This window comes from Manis javanica, chromosome X (genome assembly GCF_040802235.1).
Source record: "Manis javanica isolate MJ-LG chromosome X, MJ_LKY, whole genome shotgun sequence".
NCBI lineage: Eukaryota > Metazoa > Chordata > Mammalia > Pholidota > Manidae > Manis > Manis javanica.
In genome coordinates this window covers 8,610,515-8,638,332 of record NC_133174.1, presented here as the reverse complement: position 1 = coordinate 8,638,332, position 27,818 = coordinate 8,610,515, and the positions used below count along the sequence as shown (strand labels likewise).

Sequence of the window (27,818 nt, the reverse complement as noted above, 5' to 3'; positions counted from 1 at the left end):
CTAACTAGGAGGGAACGAAAATCAGAGATGAGAGGAGGGCGAAAAGTTAAAGGCCAAGGAACTGGTGCGGACACGGGGGCTGTGCAAAAACGACCCTCGTCTCCCTGTCCCGCCACACCCCTCTGCGTAAACACAGCCATCCGACCCGCCGCGGCCCCAGGTCCCCCCCTCCCAAGGCCTGGATCCGGGAGCTGCTCCCGGCCACCAGCCTCGCCGCCCCGCCCTCTCCCCGCCCCCTCGCCTCCCAGCCCCCCCGCCCCCGCCATCTCCCCGCCTTCCCACGGCCTTCCACCGCCATCCCCACAGTGCCCCCGGGGAGGCGGATCCTCATCGCGCCCCAGGTCCCCACGTGACGCAAATCGCCGCGCGACGTGACGTCAGGGCGGCACGTAGGGAACTGCCGGCGTTCGCGTCACAGGATCCGCGCCGGAAACTCGCTTTCAGTTGCAGGGTTAACAGCCCCTCGTGCTCAGTACCCTTCAGTACCCTAAAGGAAGTAAAGCTCTGCTCGCCCACCGCTGGGGATCTGCAGGCTCCGCGTCCACGAGGTGACTCCGGGGACGGCTGGGTTTCCCTTGGGGAGTGAGGGAAGGGCCTGGAGGCCCCGGAGCCTGGCTTCCTCTGAGACCGAGAGAGCCCAGGGCTTGACCGTCAGGTTGTTGCAGTTATCGTCATCCCGCAGCAAAAGGTGCGGCCAGGGGCCCACGAGACTCCTAATTAGTTGCTGGTTAATTGTGAGAGGGGACTGGTTCCAGAGGCTGTCAGCTGTGCTGTGCGTCAGAACTGCTGGGTGACTTAAGAATTCTAATGCCCGGGCCCCATCCCAGACCAATTAAATTTGCACCTCTGGAAGTGGAGCCCAGGAATCGGTATTTTTATTAAAGCTCCCCATGTGGCGCTGACATGCTGAGTAACACTGTTAATTAAGCTAGGTCTGGAAGGAGAATTCGGACTTTGCCCATCCAGCCCAGTCTCTGAACAGAAGATCGCTCAGGGCAGCCTCATCCTTAAGAGATGTGTAGGATTTGAGCCCTTCTATTCAAAAATAGGGGTTTTCCTTCTCTTCCCTGTGTGAGAGGTCAGAGTTTTGGCGGAAGTTATCTGCACACTTGGCACCTGTGGGCTTTTACGCGCCTTGCTTGTGGAGGTAGAGAAAGTCTTCGCCCACTGTTCTTCCTCAGTAGTTAAGGGGAGTTGAACCGGAAGCCATGTAGTTGAACCAGAGTACCATTTAGCTCCGAAATCCTGAGAGTACTTCGTACAGATCAGACGCTTCTGAACAATTTAATTTTTTTCAGGAATGATTTTTAAAGTTGTTTTACAGGCTCGATTCCATATTCAACTGTTTTGCACGTTAAGTCAGAACGTTATTTGAAAGTCTATACCAAATATTAATAACAGGACGCCTCTGGGGTTATTTTACGGGTTCCCTATGCATTGTGAGGTGGGGATAACCTTTAAAAATACAATTTATACTAATACGGTTTATAAAAGTAACAGCCCCTTTGGGACGGCAATGCGAATAGAAACTATCATAAAAGATTGTCGGTTAGTGACTGGGGATAGGCATAACTGAAGGTAGGTTCGTGGTAAGGTGTACAAATCCCCTTTGGGTTCGTCGCTGTGCTGGGAAAATATACAAAGTAAAGGTCCAGAGAGGAATTTTCATACTAAAACTGTTCTACAGATGGTGAAGGATTATACTGTTTTTCAGGACCCAACGTTTAGGGATGGGGCTAGACAAGAAAAATGGGAAATTGAACGTGATGGCTAGAGTGTTAAGCTGGAGGAATTACAGGTAGGTGCAGAATTTAGAACTCCTTCTCTCCAATAGGAAATCCAGCTACAGAACAGTTGAACAAGTGAAAAAGGAGCATAACTGTAGTTGGTCAAAGGTCAGATAAATTGAAAATATCTGAGAAAACATACTAATGTATTTAAACATCTGCTTCCTGAAAAGATTTGGAGCATTATACTCAGTTATTTGAGTGACTAGCTCCTCAGTGATTTAAGGGAGGGTGAAGGCAGGAGGAGAAACTTACCAGGAAACGGTAAACAATCTAAACAGCGTCCAAGGGCAGGAAAATATTAGCTATGATTTTTATGCTGGGAGGAAAATACAAAATTTAAAAGTAATTGCAGAATCCATGCCTTCAAGTAATTGATTAAATGCCCAAATGAGTGGGTCATAGTGAGTGCTCTGTGAATTCAGAAGAGAACAACTGACGTGGAAAGACTGTGTATGTCATTTATACTTCACAGAAGTAAAACTTGAAATGAGGCTCCTGAAATCTACTGGTGGTCTTAACTGAAGGCAAATTCTAGCGCACTAAGACCCCCACCCGTTAAGATCCAATCACCACCAAGCAGATGGTCACCCACCCCTTAAGATCCAATCACCAGCGCAGAACACACCCTACCCCTACTCCTTAAAAACGCACTTCCTCACCCACGAGCTGCTGCTCCCTCTCTCTGGGGGCAACCATTTTCTCTTTCAGATAACAACACCTCTTGCGGGGCCTGTGTCTCCCCAGTCGTTCTGGGGTAAGGAGGGTCGCGGTGAGATACCCTTTCATTAACCACTTTAAACTAGACATGGTTTTTGCTGATATGCTCTTAACATGCATAACCTGCCTGTTGAAGCCTTCTTCCTTTATGATCACGTGTGCAATAGAGGTGCACTTGCCATGAAGTGAACTTATGTTTCCTCTTTTGAGGCGTAGTATTACTGTGTCCTTCCCTGTTATCCCAGTTTCCAGCTGTCCCATTGCCTGTTGTGTACCTGAATCAGAGGGTAACTCTGTTTTTGAGTGGCCTCATATTTCGCTTCTAATTCTGAAATTACATGGGGATTTGGAACTTGCAAATGAATCCATCTCCCTTGCTGACCACTTAAAGCAATGCTGTTCTGTGGGTGGAATGTTATTTGTATTTAAAAAAAAGTTAACTACAACCTTTCAGTCTTTCTCCTCCACCATGCTATGCCTCCTGTGTGACACAGTTATTTCAACATCCACAAGAGAGTAAATTGGGGTGTGGGGTTGAGGGAATGAAAAGGAAATAAAACCGATTTTTGTGCCCTTGCCCATCAGTTTAATAATTAAAAACAGAGAGGTGTGGGCTTTCTGAACATAGTAGCACACACACTTAAAGATTGAGAGCGTCGACTCCTGAGGGTAGAAGAAGCCTGTTCAGGCTACAACCATCTTTTATGTCTAAATCTCTAAGCAGGGACCATGAGAGCCACGAAAGGGAGCCCCTGGGGGCAGCATGCCTGATGAACTTGCCATCAGGCATCTGGGGCTGCAGACTAGGAAGCAATGCTCTCAAAAAACCTCATTTTACTATTCATCTTAGTTGAGGAAGTTCCTACCAGTGTGTGCATTATTATTGGAAGACATCTTCTCTGATAGGAAAGAAGTCCCTTAGAGCTGCATATGATTTAATTTATGAAACTCAGATTTCTCACCACGCCTTCATTTATTTTCTGCAATCCCTACAGAACCCTTTCCTTTTGCCTTGAAACAGGGTGTGCTGAAGGCCTAATTAGATCCCCCCAAATTATCTGCTTGGCTCAGAGAACCAAATCAGTGAGAGCCTTACTGGAAAGGTTTGACTTTCCAGACCTTAGCCAGCATAACTTATTTCATGATTGACTTTTAATGTGTTTCTATGCAAAAATCAAAACAAGTGGATTTTCATGTGTTTGATTTTCAGAATACTAGTGGGAAAGGAGGATAGAGAGGAAAATCCACTTAGAGTATATACAGTATCATTTTGAGGGGACTTTGTGTTTTTTATTTATTTCGTTGCTATGACACATCCTCAATCCTATACCTAACAAGCGTGTGAATATGCAGTAAAAGAAATACAGGGTCACTACCTTTCAGCAAAGCCACATTACCTGTGGAATTTTTTAATAACTTGATGGAAATAGTCACAGTTTATCTGTTGAAAACTACAAAACTCTTGTCTGTTATTCTTCATGCATGCTTATGCATTTAAAAAGCAGATTCATTGAAGAATTAGTGCACTTTTTAAGAAAGGGAATGTATGGGAAATGCATGGTTCAAGACTCAGAGGCACCGGCTTGCCTTTGGGCTTCAGCAGTGTTTCCTGAATGACCTCAACGCTGTTTTTTTCCCTTCCTTCTCGGGTGTTTGAGGACAGACAATGAATTCGGTCTGTGTCCTGGCCCGGGCTCTGCTGGGCAGCGATTGTTGGCCATTGTGCTCGCTGGGGGTGGGGGTGGGGGTGGGGGTGGGGGCCGCCCATAGTGCTGTGGATCGCGGCCTGCCCCGACATTGCCGATCTCGATCATTTCTTTCATCCCGTTGGGAGAAAAGCTGTTGAGCCCATGAAGACGTGTCCTGTGAAAGAGGAACACTCCCAGACAGGTGGGGAGTGGAAGACAAAATTACAGGCCACTGAAAGGCTTCTAAAGCTGCCACAACCATAAGCTTTTCTCTGAAATGATGGTGGTGTCTGAAAGTGTTACTTTACTGTCTAGAGTTATTTTAATGCTGGCTTTTCAGAAACCCATTCAGGCATTTTTATCAGGTCCTTCCTTAAGCTCTCTGTGTGGAAAGGGTACCAGTTTTTAAAAAGTTCATAGGACCCGTTTTTACAAGAGGTTCTCACCTCGCATGAGCCAGCCGAGTGGTTAGTGGGGAAGGATGTGTGTGCCTTCTACGGAGGGAGGCGCTCGCGGCTCTCCTGCTGCCCGCCCTGGCCCTGGTGGGGTTGCCGTCCAGCACCTGGCAGCTACTAGGGGCTCCGCCGGAAGTCAGGGTGCTGTATTTGCATTCTAAGCCCCGACAATTGATACTGTTTTGCAGGAATTTGTTCATTTTTTAATTAAGTCTTCAAATGTCTGTGTAGATCTTTAAGAAACGGTTCAATTTCCTTATTTCATCCTGGAGACAATTCTTTTGTCCCAAGTAGTGGGAACTGGTCGTCGAGATTGCTGTTGGTCTTAATCACAGTTGTCTTGCTTCCACTAGTGTCTTCTGAGCCTAATCATTTATGCAGGGCATGAGAACAACGAGGTTCCTCCACTGATTTCCCAGAGAAAGTAAGGAACAATTAGAGTGTTCAGCGTATTGAGGGCAGAGTCTATGCAACTTCATAATGGATTAACAGAAAACAGGTGGGCAAAGAATGGCCCGGTTTGGTTTTTGTACTTCCCTGAGGCGCTAAGAATGGTGTTTACATCTTTAAAGAGTTTTTACAAATTAAAAAAAAAAACAAGAATATCTATGAAGAGTATGTGACAGAGACCATATGTGGCCCACAAGCCCAAAATATTTACTATTGGCCCTTTACAAAAAAAATTTGCTGGCGTAAAATACCAAGAGTAACAATGGAAATAGCAAGCTAATAATAATAAAGCCGTACGCAAGCTGCTCTTCCTTTAGACGGGTTTTTCTATACCTTATTTGATTTCTAAGAGATTATTTGTCATTCATTCAAACTATTTTTAGTTGAGTATCTGTAAGATTTTAGGAATCTTAAAAATACTTAAAACGTGACAGGATAGGATATATAGATTTTGGAATTTAGGGCAGGAAAATAATAAAGCCAAGGGTGAAGCAAACATATTCGACATACAGCCCCAGGACTCTAAACTTGCTGGAGGAATGACAGCAGATTTGATTATGTGTCCCAGTGGCCCAAACAATGAGGAAAGCATAATGAGACTAAAATCAAATGACAACGTTGTATGTATTCCATCATTAATATAAATTCCTATTTCCTTAATAGCCTAGGTCTTAAAAGAGTCCAGCTCCTTTGCTGATTACTTGTTTCACTTTATAGTCAGCAGCATTCCAGGCTGAATGCAAGATGCTTCTGGTCCAAACTCCAGCTGTGCCTTCTTCAGCCATGGTCTCTGAGGCAGTGTAACATGGCAGCCCCTCTGTCGAATTACTGAATCAAAGCATAAATAAGTAGCCTCTCCTCAAATTCGCACTCCCTCCCCCTTTTTAATTACAGCCATTGACATCTGAGCAGCCTGGCGAACATGATGGGTTACATTTGAACCTCTTAAATAGTTGTCTGCTTTATTGCGCGTGCCTAAACTTCTAGCTCAGCGAAGTGGAACCTCTCATAAGCCATCTTGTGCATTTTCAGAATGTTAGTACTACTACCTTTAAAGCCAGGCTTGATTTTCCCAGCTATAAATAAAAACAGGATTTTCCCAGGTCTACAGTAGTGTTCAGCCACAATAACATTTTTTATGTATTCGAAGCTATCAGATTTCCCAGTTTGGGAAAATACTTATATTGATCTGGTTCTAAGTACATTTTATAAGGCATAGAAGTCTGGATTCAAAACTCTTAATTTCCAGAAGACACACAGATGTAGACTTTTCTAATTTAATTCCTATGCTACTTGTTAATCTCTAAAACAAATTTGATTAAGGTACACATAGAGTTCACATTAATGTCATTATGTGCTGCCGGCTCTCAGAAAGCTATTCACATTTCAGTGATAGAAATCTGAAACCTGGCTAGAATGCATTAGCCACTTAAAGGCTGCACCTAACAGTTTAGCACTCAAGTATGTACTGATCTCTATCATTTCATTGTGGTAGCTTTATTTCTCTGGCTGGTTAGCCCCTTAATTATATTGACTTTTATATCTCTTCAGTAACCTGTAAAGCACATAGCAGTAAGCCAGGTCTTCAGATAATTGCTCATGTTTTAAACCTTTAAATTATAGTTTCAAAGTAATGTGAACTTAATTTACACTCACATTTTCACTGCATTTGTTAGCTTTTTTCCAGTTTACATTCACTGCATGTCTGTGTGTTTCTGAATTTAGACTAGGGAACAGGAAGTGTGAGCCAAGTTTCAGGTAAATGTACAGAAGGTCATGTCCACCCTCTTGGAAATACCGTATTTGAAAGCTTATTATATTTAAAAAGAAAGTGAATGGTTCTCTTTTGGCTAAATGTTAAAAGATGTGATCAATTTAGCATCTCAGATTTCCACATTAGGCATAGCAAAACATCTGATAGAGATTACAGAATAAGTCAAGCTTATTTCTTAAGGCTTGGGAAGGTTTTTCAATTCTACCCTACAATTTAGTAAGAAAAAATAGGGCTCCTTCAGTATTTGATTTCCAAAGTTTCAGAACTCAAGTAGCTGCTCCACATCACATTATGTTAGTGGTTTCATCTCACAGGTGCTTAAATGCTCTTGCAATTTAGGATATTTTTTTATACTACATTCTGGTATAGGCTGGCATTTTAGTAGCTCTCAACTTCTGAACTTATATTAAGAGAAAAAATTAAGTAGTAAGTTGGCCAAATGTACTCTAGTCTAATCAAGCCTCAGGAACTTCCAGAGTTAATTTAAATAGGTATTAGCCTGGGTTATTATGGATTAGTACATTAAAAGTAGAAGTTGAACACTTTTATTCATGTTCTGTGTATTATTTTGTATATTCATACTTAACTATTAACTGTTTATATGGTTCTTTCCATAGACTTTGTTTTCAATAGGGAAACGAGTACTTGAAAAATGCAGTGTCCCTTGAGCCACTTAATCATACTTAAGAGGATCCCTCCTATTTACACCACAAAGTCTAATCCGTGCCAGGGCCCTATGCTGGCATGTTGCATGAAGATCAGGCATGGTGCTGGGAAGAAGCAACCTTTGAGGAGCTGCTCTGCAAACCAGAGAATAGCCCTCCCTGAGTGTCGCCCCCTGTTCTCACCTGTTTGTGCTTTGCTTGTTCTTTCCTAGCTTCAGTGCCCATTTGGATATTCATACTCAGAGATGGCAACAAAGGTAAGTTGTGTTTTTTTTTAACTCATTAAAGAAAAAGGTAAATTTTAGCCTTTATGGTCTTCATGTTCTCATCGTATAATGGAGAAGACCAAAGAAGTAAGTCAGAAAACTAAAAGGCACTGAGGAGTAGGCCAGCCCAACAGGTATTTAGGAGGCAGAGAGGGAGAGAGAGACCAGAGAATACCATGCTTTTAGTCCATGTGGTTCTTGGCAGGCTCTTTCTAACTTGAAACTAGTCACTGAATTACAGTGGACAAAGAAGGCCATGGTGATAGACTTTGGGTCCATAATCTCCCTGCATCTTAACTAAAAATACTAGTTCTCAGCCTGTGTCCCTACTTTATAATGGCCTTAATCTTAAACTAATTGTCCTGTGCATACCTCATGTACACATACTTCAGAGCAAATGTGCATCCACTTGCACATTGTGGGCATGGACCTGTCCTGTATTCTCTTTGGCCCAGTAGCATCCTGATGTAGAGTAGCTATTTAGGAGATGCTCAGTAAATACCTGTTGGTTAGTTGATTAAACATTTGAGGATTTCTCTTGTTAGAACTGTGTGGCATCTAGCCTATGCCTCCCTTTATTTTGTAGGCATCATCATCGAAAATTACTGAGGCTTGGTTTTCTCATCCAGTGTATGCAAGATACTGGCAGCATTATCATCAAGCCATGGCTTGGATGCAAAGGCACCAGCACGCCTATCAGAAGGCCGTGGAGTCTTATTTCAGTTGCCTGTGGCCCCTCTCTCCCTCAGCTCTTCCCCAGAGCTCTTACGCCTACAAGGGTAGATCTGCTCAGTCCTCCTATGACCATCACTTGGCCTCTCAGAACTCACGCTATGGGCATTCAGGTCCCAGAAGAGCCAGGCAGCATCCACGTGATAGCACAAGAAGAGACCAAGCTTGGCTAGCAGAGGACGAGATGGAGAGCGAGTCAGATGGGGGAGTGGAATGCGACCTGAGCAACATGGAGATCACCGAGGAGCTCCGCCAGTACTTTGCAGAGACCGAGAGGCACAAGGAAGAGCGACGTAAGTGCAGGCCTGTCTCCACGTGCTTCCTTTCCTGCCCTGCCTTCTGCGTTGTTTTCTTCCCTAATCTTTAAAGTCATTTTATATCTCCTTGACAATATTCTAGATCCAGTCCTAAGCCTGGGAAAAGGTATGGTGATGTTGCACCTCAGTTCTATTAGTTTCCAGAGTTGTTTTAACACAGGGCTTGCTTTCAGTTCTGGAACAAAGCTTATCCTGACAGTGCCTCTACATTTATTGAGTGTTAGACCCTCCACCAAATGGGGTGCATGTGTATGTGAGTGTGTACATGCATGTGTTGCCTAATCTCTGCAACAGTCCCTCAAGGTATTACACCCATTTTATAGATGAGGAAAGTGAGCCCTAAGAAGGTCAGTTGACTTGTTCCATGGTACCCAGCTGACACCACTCCCTGTGCTTCCTTCAGTGGGAAGGCAGGAATTGTGTTTCATTTCTTCCTAACTTGCTAAGAGAACTAAAACTGCCACTTGTGCTTGCCTTCCTGTTAAGATTCAGCAGACCTTTTGCATTTTAAGTGTCTCTAACAGACGTAAATACTTTTCTCCCTTTTAAATTAACCAGTATCTAGTCTCAATATTTTTATTGAGTTCTAATTATGTGATACTTTACTTGGAATTTTCTTATAAACAGAAACATAGCAGCCTGGGAGTAGGCAAGTTTCATTTCCATCTTCATGATCTATGTTTTCCTAACAGTGGGCTAGCATATACTGATCCCTGCTGGGTACCAGAAACCGAGCAGCCAGCTTTGTATAAAGTACAGTGCCCAGAGTGCCTACCTGTGATTCTTCCCTCCCTTCTTTTGATTAAAGCTGTTGAATTCTTTGATGCATTATTAGAAAGCATATCCAAACAAGTATTTTGAGAACAGTACTTTCTACTATACACAGCTGATCTCCAGAAATAAATTTTACCTTTTTGCAGAACACATAGAAGTAACAATTAGTCTCATTTAAAAGTATACAGCGCACCTAGGGAGTATAGTCATTGACGCATGTCCACCTTTGGCTGGCATGCTGTTTGTTACAGCTTTTAAAAAAGAAACTGTGTTCTGAGAGAAAGCTTCTGCATCCGTGGATGTTTCAATGCCCTTGTCTAGCTTGGATTAACACATAGTCTACAGGCACACACCTGATCATCTACATTTGCTCTCTTACAACACTAAACTATGTTTTCTACTTTTATCTTGTATCTACCTACCACTTCAGCATTTTATTAAAAATAATAATAATAAAGAGAGAAATGTGGTATCCACATATAAATCAAGTATAAAAATCAAATGAATATTCATATTTGAACTGACTGTTTATAGTTCATAATGCATGATCAAAACCGAAAGCTTCTGTGTTGAATGCCCTTGTAATGTTCACCATGTAACTTATTCACTATGTAAGAATTTGTACTCCATGTAAGAACTTGTTCGTTATGCTTCAGAAGATTGGAGACTGACGAAAATTAGGCTTGGGGTGGATTAAGGATTGTGCATTGAGCATTGATCCCCCTATACAGAATTTTATTGTTGTTAACAACCATTTGATCAATAAATATGAGAGATGCCCTCACAAAAAAAAAAAATATATATATATATATATATATACACACACACACACACTTCCAATTGTAAAATAAATAAGTAACCGGGATGTGATGTATAGCATAAGGAATATAGTCAAAATATTGTAACAACTTGCTTTGATGATAGCTGGTACCTAGAATTATCATGTATATAAATGTTCAATCACTGTGTTATACACCTGAAACTAATGTAATACTGTGTGTCAACTACCCTTCAATAAAAAATAATTATCTAAAAAAATAAAAAATAAAAAAGAAACTGTGAAGATAGGGCTTGTTTCTGTTGTTCTTAGCAGAAGGTAGAATAACATGTTTTTCCCACCAGAGATTGCTACTCTTATGAAAGAAATTGTAATTAAGGTCGGAAGCAAACCCCAGCCACCTAAGAAGCCATTTTGAGTTATCTGCTAATGTAAAATAAACTTGACATCGTTATTTAATTAAAAAAAGATATGAATGAAATGAAAATAAAATAATGAAACGGATCCTTCTGGGGTAAGCAGTTTAGCTGCAGTGATGGCTAAGAACCGTCCCTGTTCTTCCCTCTTACCTTTGTCAGATAGAATTCTAGTTAGGTAAAAAAAAAAAAAGAAACAGTCACAAAAATTATCTGCTAAGTTGTGCCTGGCACTTAATATTATTCTGATGAATGAATGAAGTATTTCAGTATTAATTATGAGCATTCCTTTGATCAACGGCTTTCAAATATCCCAGAAAGTGCTAAATTTGCTATGGTTCTATGGCACAATTTATGAAGTGAGCTAGGCTGTGAGTGCTTTAAAAACTTAATGAACTTCATAGTTAGTTTGATATTATTCCTAAATATGCTTAGTTTACTAAAAGGCTCCAAACTGTAGTATTATCATCCCTGTTATGGGTTGAATTGCATCCCTTTAAAAAAGATTTGTTCGACTCCTAACCTAGACCTCAGCATGTGACCTTATTTGAATAGGGTCTTTACAGAAATGAGGTCATTAGGGTGGGCACTGATCCAATATGACTGGTGTCCTTATAAAAAGGGAAAAATTTGGACATAGAGATAGATGTGCACCCGGGGAGGCGGCCATGTGAAGACAAGTTCTGCCACAAGCCAGGCGACCACCAGAAGCTAGAAGAGACGCCTAGAACACACCTGAGTGCCTTTAGACTGGGCATGGCCAACTGATGCCTTGATCTTGGCTTCTGGCCTACAACCTGGGAGACAGTACATTTCTGTCGTTCTAAGCCACCTAGTTTGCGGCACTTTGTTACCACAGCCTGAGGAAACTAATGTGATCACCCTGTGAGAATTTTCTTTGTTCCCAAATGCAGCCTGTGAATGGGACATACAGTGAACTGCACAGGTCTTGCCTTCGCTGTGAAGAAACGTGCTCCACGTTTATTTCACTGTTTTCTAGACAGCAAACCAGCAAAAAAGGGAGTTTTATGAAAACCCTTACAACTTCCACCTTTAACCCTCCTCCCCAGTATTTACATTATTGCTAGGAATATTAACAGAGGCAGCTGTAGTGGGCCTGCTCAAATTCCAGGGCTCCAGCCTATATCCACCACTTACTGGCTGGAGAGTCTTATCCTCTTGTGGGGCACCTGCCCTAACTGTTTCGTGCCTCAGTCTCTTTATCTGTGAAATGGGGATCCTAATTGGTGGAGTGGTAATTAGGAAGATCAAATGAGATAATAAGAGAAAAGTTATAGAACAGTGCTTGATAGGAAGTCACTACCCAAGAAAGGTTGGTGGTTATGGCTAGTTGCTAAAATACTCATCCTTTAATGTGGATTATTAACCGTAAACTGACTTTACTGTGATATGTTTTTTTTGAGAGTTCATCTCTCATATTTCTTGATCAAATGGTTGTTAACAACAATAAAATTCTGTATAGGGGACTCAATGCACAATCATTAATCAACCCCAAGCCCAACTCTCAACAGTCTCCAATCTTCTGAAGCATAACGAACAAGTTCTTACATGGTGAACAGTGCAAGGGCAGTCATCACAGAAACTTTTGGTTTTGATCATGCTTCATGAACTATAAACAATCAGGTCAAATATGAATATTTGTTTGATTTTTATATTTGATTTATATGTGAATCCCACATTTCTCCCTTATTATTATTATTTTCTTTTTTTAATAAAATGCTGAAGTGGTAGGTAGATGCAAGATAAAGGTAGAAAACTTAGTTTAGTGCTATAAGAGGGCAAATGTAGATGATCAGGTGTGTGCCTATGGACTAAGTATTAATCCAAGCTAGACAAGGGCAACAAAACATGCATGGATGCAGAAGATTTCTCTCAAAACGGGGGTTGAGGTTCTGAGCCTCACCTCTGTTGATCCCCAATTTCTCACCTGATGGCTCCCCTGCGACTGTGCCTGTCTTACGTTGTTCCTCCCTTGAGGAATCTTACCTGTCTCTGGCTAACCAGTCATCTTCCGGGGCCATACAGGGAAATGTAAAGTTGGTAAGTGAGAGAGAAGCAATATTGTTTGAAAAGGTTACTTTTTACTTTGCAGATTTATGCCCTGTGGCTTCTATGCCCAGCATTTGTCTTGCGGTATCTTTACCACTTGGAAGAATTATAGTACTCGGTAATTTTGATATGAGGCACGAATTCTACTTAAGGGTTGTAATTAGGAAGGAAGAAGAAAAGCTATAGAAGTAGCAGACGGAAGGAAACATGGGAAGATTATTTCTTTGACATATCTTCTGGTAGAGTAACAAAAGCATGTATAGGTTTTAAACTACTAATTAAATTGCGTACACACATTAACATAATAGGAATACAGCTACATAACCAAAGCAGACCTACAATTACCAGCCATCTCCAGTGAAACCAAAAAAACCAGTTAGGCACCCTAGGCATTTGTGAAAACTTATCAATGATATGATGGATACTGTCTAACTGAATTTGAATAGTTTGAGAAAAATCAGACAAATTAAAACAACACATTCCTGGGAACTGTTCACATCCCATATGTTCTTTTAACAGTAGATAGTCTATAGTCGCAAGATTTTGGAGCGCTGCAACGTGCACTTCTCCTAATTCTTCGTTGAATTCCGACAGTATAGATCCAGTCAAATTTGTTGTTTCACTGTATGCACAGGCCAGCTTAGATATCTCCTTCATTCCAATGGCAAGTCCAGGAACCGGTGGGATGAATGCAGCTACAACTGCAACAGCGCCAGGATCTTTGTTCAAGTTTTTTGATGATCATCTTCTGGAATGACTCTTCCAGAGAATGTTGATGCTGGAAGTTCTTCTTCATACCGTATCTTAATTCGTTTTCTGGGTAGCCAAATTAGGCTTTGATCCTCTGTATAAACACAAACCCTTTGCCCACACTTTGATATGCCCTTTATACCATTGTGAAGAACTTACTGGAGATCACCAAACAAGAACTGCTTTTTTTTTTTTGTTATCATTAATCTACAATTACATGAAGAATATTATGTTTACTAGGCTCTCCCCTATACCAGGTCCCCCCCCCACAAACTCCTTTACAGTCACTGTCCATCAGCATAGCAAAATGCTGTAGAATCACTACTTGTCTTCTCTGTGTTGTACAGCCCTCCCCTTTCTCCCACCCCCCCATTATGCACGCTAATCATAATACCCCCTTTCTTCTTCCCCCACCTTATCCCTCCTTACCCACCCATCCTCCCCAGTCCCTTTCTCTTTGGTACCTGTTAGTCCATTCTTGGGTTCTGTGATTCTGCTGCTGTTTTGTTCCTTCAGTTTTTCCTTTGATCTTATACTCCACAGATGAGTGAAATCATTTGGTATTTCTCTTTCTCCGCTTAGCTTATTTCACTGAGCATAATACCCTCTAGCTCCATCCATGTTGTTGCAAATGGTAGTATTTGTTTTCTTCTTATGGCTGAGTAATATTCCATTGTATATATGTACCACATCTTCTTTATCCATTCATCTACTGATGGACACTTAGGTTGCTTCAAATTCTTGGCTATTATAAATAGTGCTGCGATAAACATAGGGGTGCATCTGTCTTTTACAAACTTGAGTGCTGCATTCTTAGGGTAAATTCCTAGCAGTGGAATTCCTGGGTCAAATGGTAAGTCTGTTTTGAGCATTTTGAGGAACCTCCCTACTGCTTTCCACAATGGTTGAACTAATTTACATTCCCACCAGCAGTGTAGGAGGGTTCCCCTTTCTCCACAACCTCACCAACATTTGTTGTTGTCTGTCTTTTGGATGGTGGCCATCCTTACTGGTGTGAGGTGATACCTCATTGTGGTTTTAATTTGCATTTCTCTGATAATTAGCCATGTGGAGCATCTTTTCATGTGTCTGTTGGCCGTCTGTATTTCTTTTTTGGAGAACTGTCTGTTCAGTTCTTCTGCCCATTTTTTAATTTGATTATTTGTTTTTTGTTTGTTGAGGTGAGTGAGCTCATTATATATTTTCGACGTCAAGCCTTTATCGGATCTGTCATTTACAAATATATTCTCCCATACTCTAGGGTACCTTTTTGTTCTATTAATGGTGTCTTTTGCTGTACAGAAGCTTTTCAGCTTAATATAGTCCCACTTGTTCATTTTTGCTGTTGTTTTCCTTGCCCTGGGAGATGTGTTCAAGAAGAGGTCACTCATGTTTATGTCTAAAAGGTTTTTGCCTATGTTTTTTTCTAAGAGTTTTATGTTTTCATGACTTACATTCAGGTCTTTGATCCATTTTGAATTTACTTTTGTGTATGGGGTTAGGCAGTGGTCCAGTTTCATTCTCCTACATGTAGCTGTCCAGTTTTGCCAGCACCATCTGTTAAAGAGATTGTCATCTCGCCATTGTATGTCCATGGCTCCTTTATCAAATATTAATTGACCATATATGTTTGGGTTAATGTCTGGAGTCTCTAGTCTGTTCCAGTGGTCTGTGACTCTGTTCTTGTGCGAGTACCAAATTGTCTTGATTACTATGGCTTTGTAGTAGAGCTTGAAGTTGGGGACTGAGATCCCCCCTACTTTATTCTTCTTTCTCAGGATTGCTTTGACTATTCGGGGTCTTTGGTGTTTCCATATGAATTTTTGAACTATTTGTTCCAGTTCGTTGAAGAATGTTGCTGGTAATTTGATAGGGATTGCATCAAATCTGTATATTGCTTTGGGCAGGATGGCCATTTTGACGATATTAATTCTTACTAGCCACGAGCATAGGATGTTTCCATTTGTTAGTGTCCCCTTTAATTTCTCTTAAGAGTGACTTGTAGTTTTCAGGGTATAGGTCTTTCACTTCTTTGGTTAGGTTTATTCCTAGGTATTTTATTTTTTTTGATGCAATTGTGAATGGAGTTGTTTTCCTAATTTCTCTTTCTATGGTTCATTGTTAGTATATAGGAAAGTCACAGATTTCTGTGTGTTAATTTTGTATCCTGCAACTTTGCTGTATTCCGATATCAGTTCTAGTAGTTTTGGAGTGGAGTCTTTGGGGTTTTTTATGTACAATATGATGTCATCTGCAAATAGTGGCAGTTTAACTTCTTCTTTACCAATCTGGATTCCTTGTATGGCTTTGTTTTGTCTGATTGCCGTGGCTAGGACCTCCAGTACTATGTTAAATAACAGTGGGGAGAGTGGGCATCCATGTCTTGTTCCCGATCTCAGAGGAAAAGCTTTCAGCTTCTCGCTGTTCAGTATAATGTTGGCTGTGGGTTGATCATATATGGCCTTTATTATGTTGAGGTACCTGCCCTCTGTACCCATGTTTCTGAGAGTTTTTATCATGAATGGATGTTGAATTTTTTCAAATGCTTTTTCAGCATCTATGGAGATGATCATGTGGTTTCTGTCTTTCTTTTTGTTGATGTGATGGATGATGTTGATGGATTTTCGAATGTTGTACCATCCTTGCATCCCTGGGATGAATCCCACTTGGTCATGGTGTATGATCCTTTTGATATACTGTTGAATTCTGTTTGCTAATATTTTATTGAGTATTTTTGCATCTACATTCATCAGGGATATTGGTCTGTAATTTTCTTTTTTGGTGGGGTCTTTGCCTGGTTTTGATATTAGAGTGATGTTGGCTTCATAGAATGAGTTTGGGAGTATTCCCTCCTCTTCTATTTTTTGGAAAACTTTAAGGAGAATGGGTATTATGTCTTCTCTGTGTGTCTGATAAAATTCCGAGGTAAATCCATCCAGCCCGGGGGTTTTGTTCTTGGGTAATTTTTTGATTACCGTTTCAATTTCTTTGCTTGTAATTGGTTTGTTTAACTTTTGTGTTTCTTCCTTGGTCAGTCTTGGAAGGTTGTATTTTTCTAGGAAGTTGTCCATTTCTTCTGGGTTTTCCAGCTTGTTGGTATATAGGTTTTCATAGTAGTCTTTAATAATTCTTTGTATTTCTGTGGAGTCTGTCGTGATTTTTCCGTTCTCATTTCTGATTCTGTTGATTTTTGTTGATTCTCTTTTTCTCTTAATAAGTTTGGCTAGAGGCTTATCAATTTTGTTTATTTTCTCAAAGAACCAGCTCTTGATTTCATTGATTTTTGCTATTGTTTTATTCTTCTCAATTTTGTTTATTTCTTCTCTGATCTTTATTATGTCCCTCCTCCTGCTGACTTTAGGCCTCATTTGTTCTTCTTTTTCCAGTTTCGATAATTGTGATGTTAGACTATTCATTTGGGATTTTCTTCCTTCTTCAAGTGTGCCTGGATCGCTATATACTTTCCTCTTAACACTGCTTTCGCTGTGTCCCACAGAAGTTGGGGCTTTGTGTTGTTGTTGTCATTTGTTTCCATATATTCCTTGATCTCTATTTAATTTGTTCATTGATCCATTGATTATTTAGGAGCATGTTGTTAAACCTCCATGTGTTTGTGAGCCTTTTTGTTTTCTTTGTAGAATTTATTTCTACTTTTATACCTTTGTGGTCTGAAAAGTTGGTTGGTAGAATTTCAATATTTTGGAATTTACTGTGGCTCTTTTTGTGAGCTAGTATGTGGTCTATTCTGGAGAATGTTCCATGTGCACTTGAGAAGAATGTATATCCTGTTGCTTTTGGATGTAGAGTTCTATAGATGTCTATTAGGTCCATCTGTTCTAGTGTGTTGTTCAGTACCTCCGTGTCCTTACTTATTTTCTGCCCAGTGGATCTATCCTTTGGGGTGAGTGGCATGTTGAAGTCTCCTAAAATGAATGCATTGCAGTCTATTTACCCCTTTAGTTCTGTTAGTATTTGTTTCACATATGCTGGTGCTCCTGTGTTGGGTGCATATATATTTAGAATGGTTATATCTTCTTGTTGGACTGAGCCCTTTATCATTATGTAGTGTCCTTCTTTATCTCTTGTTACTTTCATTGTTTTGAAGTCTATTTTGTCTGATATTAGTACTGCAACCCCTGCTTTCTTCTCTGTGTTGTTTGCCTGAAATATGTTTTTCCATCCCTTGACGTTTAGTCTGTGCATGTCTTTGGGTTTGAGGTGAGTTTCTTGTAAGCAGCATATAGATTGATCTTGCTTTTTTATCCATTCTATTACTCTGTGTCTTTTGATTGGTGCGTTCAGTCCATTTACATTTAGGGTGACTATTGAGAGATATGTACTTATTGCCATTGCAGGCTTTAGATTGGTGGTTACCAAAGGTTCAAGGTTAGCCTCTTTAGTATCTTACTGCCTAACTTAGCTCGCTTATTGAGCTGTTATATACACTGTCTGGAGATTCTTTTTTTCTCTCCCTTCTTATTCATCTTCCTCCATTCTTCATATGTTGGGTGTTTTGTTCTGTGCTCTTTTTAGGAGTGCTCCCATCTAGAGCAGTCCCTGTATGATGCCCTGTAGAGGTGGTTTGTGGGAGGCAAATTCCCTCAACTTTTGCTTGTCTGGGAATTGTTTAATCCCTCCATCACATTTAAGTGATAATCGTGCTGGATACAGTATCCTTGGTTCAAGGCCCTTCTGTTTCATTGCCATTAAATATATCATGCCATTCTCTTCTGGCCTGTAAGGTTTCTGTCGAGAAGTCTGATGATAGCCTGATGGGTTTTTCTTTATAGGTGACCTTTTTCTCTCTAGCTGCCTTTAAAACTCTTTCCTTGTCCTTGATCTTTGCCATTTTAATTATTATGTGTCTTGGTGTTGTCCTCCTTGGGTCCTTGGGTCCTTTCTGTTGTTAGTTCTGTGTATTTCCGTGGTCTGTTCGATGATTTCCTCCCCCAGTTTGGGGAAGTTTTCAGCAATTATTTCTTCAAAGACACTTTCTATCCCTTTTTCTCTCTCTTCTTCTTCTGGTACCCCTATAATACGGATATTGTTCCTTTTGGATTGGTCACACAGTTCTCTTAATATTCTTTCATTCCTGGTGATCCTTTTATCTGTGTCTATGTCAGCTTCTATGCGTTCCTGTTCTCTGGTTTCTATTCCATCAGTGGCCTCTTGCATCTTATCCATTCTGCTCATAAATCCTTCCAGAGTTTGTTTCACTTCTGTAATCTCTTTCCGGGCGTCTGTAATCTCCCTCTGGACTTCATCCCTTAGCTCTTGTATATTTCTCTGCATCTCCGTCAGCATGTTTACGATTTTTATTTTGAATTCTTTTTCAGGAAGACTGGTTAGGTCTGTCTCCTTCTCTGGTGTTGTCTCTGTGATCTTTGTCTGCCTGTAATTTTGCCTTTTCATGGTGATAGAGATAGTTTGCAGAGCTGGCACAAGTGACGGCTGGAAGAACTTCCCTTCTTGTTGGTTTGTGGCCTTCCTCTCCTGGGAGAACAGCGACCTCTAGTGGCTTGTGCTGGGTAGCTGCACGCAGACAGGGCTTCTGATTCCTGCCCAGCTGCTATGAAGTTTATCTCTGCTTTCGCTGTGGGCGTGGCTTGCCTCAGGCTGCTGCTCAGAAATGGTGGAGCCATGTTGGAGGGGGAGCGGCCGGGAGGCTATTTATCTCCGTGAGGGGCCTCCATGCTCCCTGCTGCCCAGGGGGTTAGAGTGCCCAGAGATCCCCAGCTTCCCTGCTACCGGACTAAGTGTCCCTGGACACTTTCATCCGGTTTTGGGGTCCCTGTCCCTTTAAGACTTCCAAAAAGCACTCGCAAAAAAAAGAAGAAAAAAAAAGCCGCTCGCTTTTCTTTCTCCCCAGGCGCCAGCCTCAGGGACCCGCTCACAGGTCTTGCTGTCCTGTTTCCCTAGTATCCAGGACCGCACACATGCACTGTGTCTGTGCTCTGGTCCGGAATCCTGGGGCTGGGTGTTTAGCAGTCCTGGGCTCCCTCCTCCTCCCTGCTCCGACTCCTCTCCTCCTGCCGGGAGCTGGGGGGAGGGGCGCTCGGGTCCCACTGGGCTGGGGCTTGTATCTTACCCCCTTCAGGAGGCGCTGGGTTCTCGGAGGTGTGGATGTGGTCTGGATGTTGTCCTGTGTCCTCTGGTCTCTATTCTAGGAAGAGTTGTCTTTGTTATATTTTCATATATATATCTGGTTTTGGGAGGAGATTTCCGCTGCTCTACTCATGCCGCCATCTTGGCTCCCGCTTCTTTGTACCTTTTAAATGTGTAGTTGTACCATAATTGAAATCTACTTGTCCTGGGCTTTCTGTGATGATTTTGTGTCCTGTGGAAGGCATTATCAGGTCCCTAGGAGATACAAGGGTAAGAACAGACTTCCAGGGCTTGACAATGCACCACCAGAAATAACAGGCAGCCGTTCACCAGCTTTATTGTTTACACCAGCACTTTTGATGGTGTGTAGGATGAATACATGTTCCTTTGAGCAGTAATGAAGGATGGAATTCAGATATAAGTAATATGAATGCCCATGGTGCTTTCCAATCCATTACCTTCACTAGAAATGTTCATGGAGGTATAGTTATGTACACAGTTGGGAAATGTCTTAATAGTGATAAGGGACCTGAGTAGTGTGACTACTTGGTTAAAATTGCTTTGTTTTGCTATTTGAGCCACTGGAAGCTACTTAGTAAGGGCGATTTCAACTTTGAATATGAATCATTTAGAGAACACAGAATTTAATAAAATGCTACTAGCAAGGAAAAATATAGCTAAACTTGAGAGGCTTAGCTTTTCAGTATTATTCACTTCCACAGAAACAGAGATGTTATATATAATTTGTTATCATCTGAGTCTTATTTAGTATTTCCTTAGGATAAAATCCTTCAGACAGGACAGCATGTTCTTGTTTGTGATCTCGACTCTTCCAGATAATCTCTAACTTAACATATTTTAATGATAAAACAAGTAGGATTAATGAGGAACTCATTTTGTGCAGTGGGAACAGGCATGCTTTTGATTATGTCATATGTCATCATTTCCTAATGAGGTGTTTGTGTTATATAAAACTTTGGTGGTAACATTACTTATGGGAAAGCAGGCAGTTGTGAAACTTTAAAGGTTAGCTGTGTTTTCACTTATTTCTTAAGAAAAACATTAATTGTTATATTCAATAAGAAAAGTATCATTTTTTAGTCATAAATAACCATCAGTTGAGATGAAAGTGGGCATCACAGTGATTGAGTGTGGTTTGTCTCGTCTAGTAGTGATTGAGTAGCTGCGTGTGTTTGTCTCATCTAGTTCATATGTTCAGAGGTGCAGAAAGCCCCTCAGTGAGAAGATAGGTGTGAAAGGCTGTAGAAAAGTGGAGGGAGGGAGGGGCAGGAAAATGGAAGGGAGGGGGGACTTTTTATTCTAAAAGTCAAAATGGTAACTGGCCACCGACTTGGGGATTATGCTTGTCATGGAGGGAGGGATGCGGGGTAAGGATGGAAGACCCAGCAGAATGGCTCCAGGCTGCTGGCAAGCACCTCTGTTGGGGGGGGTGTTGCTGACAAGCCGGAAATGAGGCCTTAGTGATAAAGCTGGAGTCGGTGCTTTCATCTCATTGTGCTAAGATCTTTAACTCTGGCAACATAGCAGAGAATATAATCAGAAAGACATGTCATTCTTGAAAAATGAGCAAAAATAACATTCTTTGTCACTCATTTGTCTTAGCACTTTGTCCTCTGAAATGTTCTGCCTTTGGGCTTATTTGTGGAATACTGAATGGCTGTTTCCTGCTATCTCAGGTCCTCTACAGCCCAAGTCACTCCCTGTGATTTTTCTTCCTTTATGGACTGTAAGTCCACCTTCGTAACACATGTAAATGTATAGATTGAGGTGAAAATATCAAAGTTCTATATCCTGAACCCAGATGGAATCCAGTAAAGTTTCTCCTAATAGTATAATACAGTTTTTCTTATTTTAACCTAATAGGCATAGTAACCTTTGGATTGGTTTCCTAGGCCTGCTGTAACAAATTACCACAAACTGGGTGGCTTCAAACAATGGAAATTTGTTCTCACAGTTCTGGGGCCTGAGGTCTGAAATCAAGGTGTCGGCATGACCACACTCCCTCCAAAGACTCAAAGGCCTTGCTGCTTCCAGCTTCTGGTGACTCCTAGCGTTCACTGGCTTGTGGCAAATACTGCTGCCACCCCTGCCTCCATGTTTACATGGCTTTCCCCCCGTGGCTCTGTGTGTCTGTGTCTCTCACACAAAGACACTCACTGGATTTAGGGTCCACCGTAAGCCAGGATGATATCATCTTGATCCTTCCCTTAATTATATCTGCAAAGACCCTATTTCCAAATAAGGTAACATTCTGAGGTTCCAGGTAGATATGAATTTTGAGCGACACTATTCAACCCACTACAACCCTGTTTTAAAGCTGGCGTCTAAAAAGATACTCTAATTTGTGTTAAAAAACAAATTCCCATGACCAAATATCCTACAAGAGAAAAGTGCTTAATAACACTGAGTCCCACAGCTGTTTTCAGTAACAGTGACCAACCTGTCCATGCCAGGACACCTCTTCAGTTATGTCTGAAGCGTGACGTTCTGCTTCTCTGCTTCAGTCAGATGATTCTCCCTCTCCTTGGCTGAGCCCTCACCTTGTTTTGACAGGAAGGAAAACGGCCTGTGATTGAGAATCCTGTCTTTCGTTGGGGGGAAGGAAGCAATAAACAGAACACAGTGTAAGCGGATGCCTTTCAAATGGCTGAGGTTTGCCTGGTCCCATCAGTGTACACACAGGTCCTTCCAGCTGCTCGCGCTGGCCTCCAGGGCCCAGCTGGTCTGAGCGTACTTGGTTTTAAGCCGACTGGCTTTCCCATATGTCGTCTAGCCTTAGAATTTTTTTTTAATCATATAAGTAAATAGAGACAAAGTGACGCAAATGTAAGGGAACAAGATCAGATCCCAAGTCACTGATGCCCCCACTCTCCCTCCTTCCCCCAGCCTCTCCGCAGCAGAGGCTCTGAGGAACCTCCCAGAGGGAGCTCTGCCCAGCACCTGTTGAGATTTGAGCATCTGTTACCCTGTCCCTGGGTTGTCATCATTTTTCTTTAACAGCATCTGGAAGAAAACAGTTGTTTACAAAAAATAATATATGGCCTTTGTCCAAGCTTCCCTCCACAATCCTTCCCTGAGCACCTGCTTTGTGGCAGGCATTGGGGCAGCGGCGGGGGGGGGGGAGTGAGCCAGGACAGCAGAGCGCCTCCCCCACCCAACACCTGTGTTTGACGGCAAGGCAGAGAGGGGACAAGGGTTGGGCCTTACATTCTCATGAGGAAGCCTGCGTGGGAAGGAGAGAAGGCACACTTGAGAGCAGAGGGCTGTGTCTTTGGTTCTTTTGTTTTTACACTATTGTGAGCTTTATTAACCGAAACCCTGTGGTGTAACCCATGAACACATGCCGAGTATGAATGTGGAAAGTTGCACAAGCTTCCTTGCCTGCTGGCCATGCTTTGTATGCACATGGTGTTTCTCCTCAGATGTCAACAATAAAAGAATATATTTCTGGATGGAGAATTGTTATACCAGTTGAATATCTGCAAGATCGTTTCTGTCAGAAGGGTAGCAGAAAGAAGCTTGATTGTAACCATGTTAAATTATAAGGAAAAGAAAAATAAAGATGCCAAAGTGAAAAGGTTGAATTCATATATCCTAACAGCAGGGAGCAATACTTATTAAGAGAATGACGCTTCCAGTGTTTATTCAAACTTCTGAGCTCAGGGGCTCAGAAGGAGACAAGAAGTTGAACATCTGTTGTGTCACTAAGTCTGTCGGTAAAGCTGATTATAGTCTTGACAAGTTTGCGAGTAAAAACGACTGTGGTCTGAGAAACACTGCCCTCTAAATGCAGAGACTCTAAGGCGCCCAACAGCCGCCTCCCAGGTAGGATTGGTTCCTCCAGGCCCTAGAAGTGAGAGCCCCAGGATTGGTACCATGTCCAAGGCTCTCGTACGTGACCGAGGGAATCCGTTGTCCCTGGCTAATGTGGAAATGCCAAGCCTTTTTCAGAAGTAGGCCTTTTCAGGGGCATGGAGGAGAGTGGAAATGTAACACCCATGAAAGCTGAAGTTTATATCCTGATGTTTCAAATTTGGCAGCAAAACCAAACATAAACAGATGCTTGTTAAAACCCCCCCCCCATTCATTTGTGTATTAGGCCACTATTTTGGTTTCATTCTGCCTTTCACAGTAAGTGAATTATATGTCTTTTCCATGGATAAGGTAACAATTGTATTGCATTTGTCTTCTTTGGCAGTCATTTGGCATATCCACATATTATGTCCTTAGGTAAAAAATGAACTGCAGATAGGCTGACAGAAATGGGCATACACATTTTTAATGTTTCTAAGTTTATATAACTTCCCTCCAACTCTAAGGTGTTACTTATAAAGAAAGGATTTATGAGAGTGGCTATGCATAGCTACACTAAGTATCTTTCTTTTCATGCTTGCTTCAGCTCACCTTTGTGTTCCTCTCTGCTAAGCTTTCATTTTGCTTTCTTTTAACAAGGAAAGCACCATTTAGAGCATTGTTTCCCGCTAAAACCATATCACTCCTTATTAAGTAGCATTTCTCCTGGTAGCCAAAAGAAATATAGATGTGTACATTCTATCAATTTCTTTTTTCTTCACAAAGTCCCTTATAAAAATCTATGTAAGTTGGCTAAATTTTACCTTATACAGCATTGTTTCATTGATATTTTTATTTTTGTTTACATAAAAATAAAGATTATGATATTAGGGCTTGTTATAGTAAAAAAAAGTAGAGAAAAGAGTAATTTGAATAAATATTTCTTGCTTACAGAAATCCATTGAAATTAATAGGGTTAAAAGCATATAACTCTATCACTTGAGCTTTAGCCTAAACTAACCTGTTAAGTGGAAAGTCAAATCCAGTATGAGAAAGTCAACACACTGTGGCAGATTTGTTAATATTGCAGGAAGATTAGAAGCCAGAAGGCTTCCGTTTTCAGGCTCTTTCACCTTGGCAGATGTTGAGTCACCTAACCTTCTGGTATGATTTGTGGTGTGGATGTGCGGAAGGCTCAGGATGGTCCTTGCCATGCTCTGGCTACCAGCACTTGTTCTTGTGCAGATTACCTAAAATCAGTACCCCTTCCCAGGGGCTGACTCCCCCCACCCCCCCACCTCATTTGTGGCAGGAAGTACTGCTGCTTGCACCACTGGACTTGCCTGGAAGCATTTCATTTCCCTGCTGGCCTGGCACGGTTTGGAAACCAAACAGCCCCACTAGCTCTGCCCCGCTGGGCAGGTCATGGCCAGGCTGCAAGGGTGAAAAGAGGGAACCCAGGAGGTTTCGTTTTTCTCCTGTATGTCCAGGGATATTGGCAAAGGTTTGATAGCAGCGGGTGGTATGTGCACTGGTGGCTCTGCCACTCCTCCCATTGCACAGCCCCCAAGAAGTAGGCAGCGCTCTGAGGACCCTGGCGGTGACATGGTGGTGCAGGGCCTGCGCACAGGCACGTGCCAGGGAGCCGGGCACCCACCTCACCGCACCCTCCCTCCTCTCATTCTGTCCCCAGGGCGGCAGCAGCAGCTGGATGCCAAGCGCCTGGAGGACTACGTGAACGCGGACCACGACCTGTACTGCCACAGCCACCGCTCAGTGGAAACCCCGGCCGAGAGGCCCGGCGAGCGGCGTCAGGCTGAGATGAAGCGGCTCTACGGCGACAGCGCTGCCAAGATCCAAGCCATGGAGGCGGCAGTGCAGCTGAGCTTTGACAAGCACTGCGACACAAAGCGGCCCAAATACTGGCCTGTCATCCCACTGAAGTTCTGAGCCCCAGCCAGCCCCTTCCTTGTGTCTCATTCCCCACCCCTCCTGGGCCTTTCCTCGGGTTGGGGGCTTTACGAGAAATACCTGTGCTCACCAAAGTCCCAGGGGGCCTGTCAGGCAATTGCCCTGTCAGCCCCTTGGAAGTCAGTGGGATGTGGGCTGTTGCCAAAGCAGGAGATTGTTTTTTTAACATAAAATGATCTTCGGATCATTACCCTGGCTTTTCATATCAGTAATAGTGTTCAGCACATTAAAGTCCTCACTTAGAGATTGTGCCTTGTTTTCTGCCTTTTTTCTATTTTTTTCTCTTTAACCCATCTGAACTATACAGATGTCTTAAATGAGTCAGAGGGCCTCTCCCACATGAACTCCTGTAGTCCCCACTAAAAATGATCCAATCAGGCAGTAAGACAAATGCCACTTCTCTCCAATGAAGGGGTCAGCATGGATGTGTGTAGAGGGCCAGAGAGCTCATATTTTCAGCTTTGCAAGCCATATGGTCTTTGTTCTGACTACTCAGTCCTGCTCTTGCTGGGTGAAAGCAGCCATAGACAGTAAGTAAACAAATGTGTGTAGCTGTATTCCAATAAAGCTATAAAACAGGCCATGGGCCAGGTTTGGCCTATGGGGCAGTACTTTGCCAATCCCTCCTCTAATAGAACGAACATACCTGTCTGACATCCTGTTATTTCGTTGTCTCTACAGAGCCTGAATATCACATAGAATTGAGAACAAAGAACAATTAATTCCCGAACTTGCTCCACTCTGCAGCCTCATCTGTTGTAGAAAAGGTATAAGTGAACTCTTTCAATGTTTTGATAATAGAATACATTTCTGAGAATGAAAATCTAACAATTGATGGAACAGTCCATCTGTAAAAGCCAGCTACCTTTTAAATAAGTTATCACAGTGTGTCGCCTGGGTGTGCCCATGTTGACCTGAAGATCAGCACATCCATCAAAGATTGGTGCAAAGATTTAGTATTGACATGTTTCTCCCTAAGAACACTTGGCTCCACAATTTCAGCCCGTGCCCAGAGACAAATGCATTTCTTTCATCAGCCCTAGATGCTTATTTTTCCAAGCTCTCGTTTTATTACTGTGGTTGCATCTTGTGCTTGGGTTTTGCAGACAAAAATCAAAATTAACTTCCCCTAAGGTGACGCAACTGAAATTTCAAATCTTTAGTGCTCTTTTTTTATTTTAAACTCATACACCTAAATAGAAGATAAAGGTGGCTCAGGCACAAATACAAACCAAAGCCCGTAACAATACCAGCTTCTTAGCTATGTGAGAGTGAAAGGACCCATACCTTCCCCCAAAGGAACTACCATCCAGTCCCACCCTGCTGGCTTTGTGACCTCACTGCTTCGTGTTTCTCACTCTTCAAGTAGGTATTAACAATTCCCTAACGGATCCTCCTGAGGGCTGCACTGAGGTAGGGCCTGTAAAACACACAGTGCTGGCCACGCAGTAAATAATAAATGTTGACATCTATTTCCTGTCTTCAAAAATTGCTAACAAGTGCTAATGGGTATGAAACTTCTTCTAGATACACAGAAATGTTGGCCCACCAGCTCTTCACATGGATGCGTTGGCTTTTTGACCACTCGTTCCCACCTGTCCTTCCCAGATAACTCACGAATAATTTGTGATAGGTGCCCGTGACTTGTTCCTTCGCTAGTTCAGCAAACGTTTGATCCTTTCCATTCCATTTCACTAAGCCACAGCATCTTCCGTGGGGGAACTGCGTGCAGGGAAGACAGCAGCCAGCTGTGCCGCGATCATTAGCGCAGTGTGTGTGTGCTGCTGTGGGCACGCAGGGGAGCTGCACTGTTGACTTTGGGGCCTGATCATTCTTTGTTGTACTAAAAACGCTATGCACTAAAATCGAGAAACTTGCATGGAAATGATACCTGCATCCCAACTTCAGAAGAGTGGTTAGTTCTGAGCAGGGAGGGGATTGGAGTACCGTTCAGAAGGGGTTTTTCTGCCTCTCAGATGTTTTAATTTCTTTATAACAGAAAAGCTATGGTAGAACCCAGCTTTGATGGAGGCTCCCAAGTTCATCAAACCCTATTCTGACACAAAATACTTTATGTTTCACTTCATTTCTAGGGTTAATGAAATTCCTATTTGTCAAACACTTATATAGGGCTTACTATGGGCCACATTTTCTTCTAATCACTTTACAAATATTAATTTCTTTAGCCATCCACCTATAACACACCTATGAAGTAGCTATTTCAGGTGCACAACCTATTTTTCAAAAGCCTAGGGTCAGGTGTGTTTCAGAATTCAGACGTTCTTGT

The 27,818-nt window shown here is 42.2% G+C and overlaps 1 protein-coding gene across 2 annotated transcripts; it reads left to right on the top strand.

Annotated features, from left to right (window-relative positions):
- The first annotated feature begins 391 nt into the window (after positions 1-391).
- Positions 392-25,775, top strand: GEMIN8 (gem nuclear organelle associated protein 8). Of its 2 annotated transcripts, none has more exons than XM_037020496.2 (4): positions 392-548; positions 7,752-7,796; positions 8,392-8,830; positions 25,254-25,775. In XM_037020496.2, the coding sequence occupies exons 2-4, from the start codon at positions 7,785-7,787 to the stop codon at positions 25,508-25,510; spliced, it is 708 nt and encodes a 235-aa protein (XP_036876391.1). In that variant the 5' UTR covers positions 392-548; positions 7,752-7,784; the 3' UTR covers positions 25,511-25,775. The 2 variants fall into 2 exon arrangements, with proteins under 2 accessions (XP_036876391.1, XP_036876392.1); XM_037020497.2 differs by lacking the exon at positions 392-548 and adding an exon at positions 557-688.
- The last annotated feature ends 2,043 nt before the right edge of the window (positions 25,776-27,818 follow it).

What these genes read in the sequence shown, in the direction of transcription:
- GEMIN8 (XM_037020496.2), top strand. An exon ending in GAGGCACAAGGAAGAGCGAC is followed by an intron (nt 8,831 to 25,253) that starts GTAAGTGCAGGC and finishes TTCTGTCCCCAG; the next exon opens with GGCGGCAGCAGCAGCTGGAT.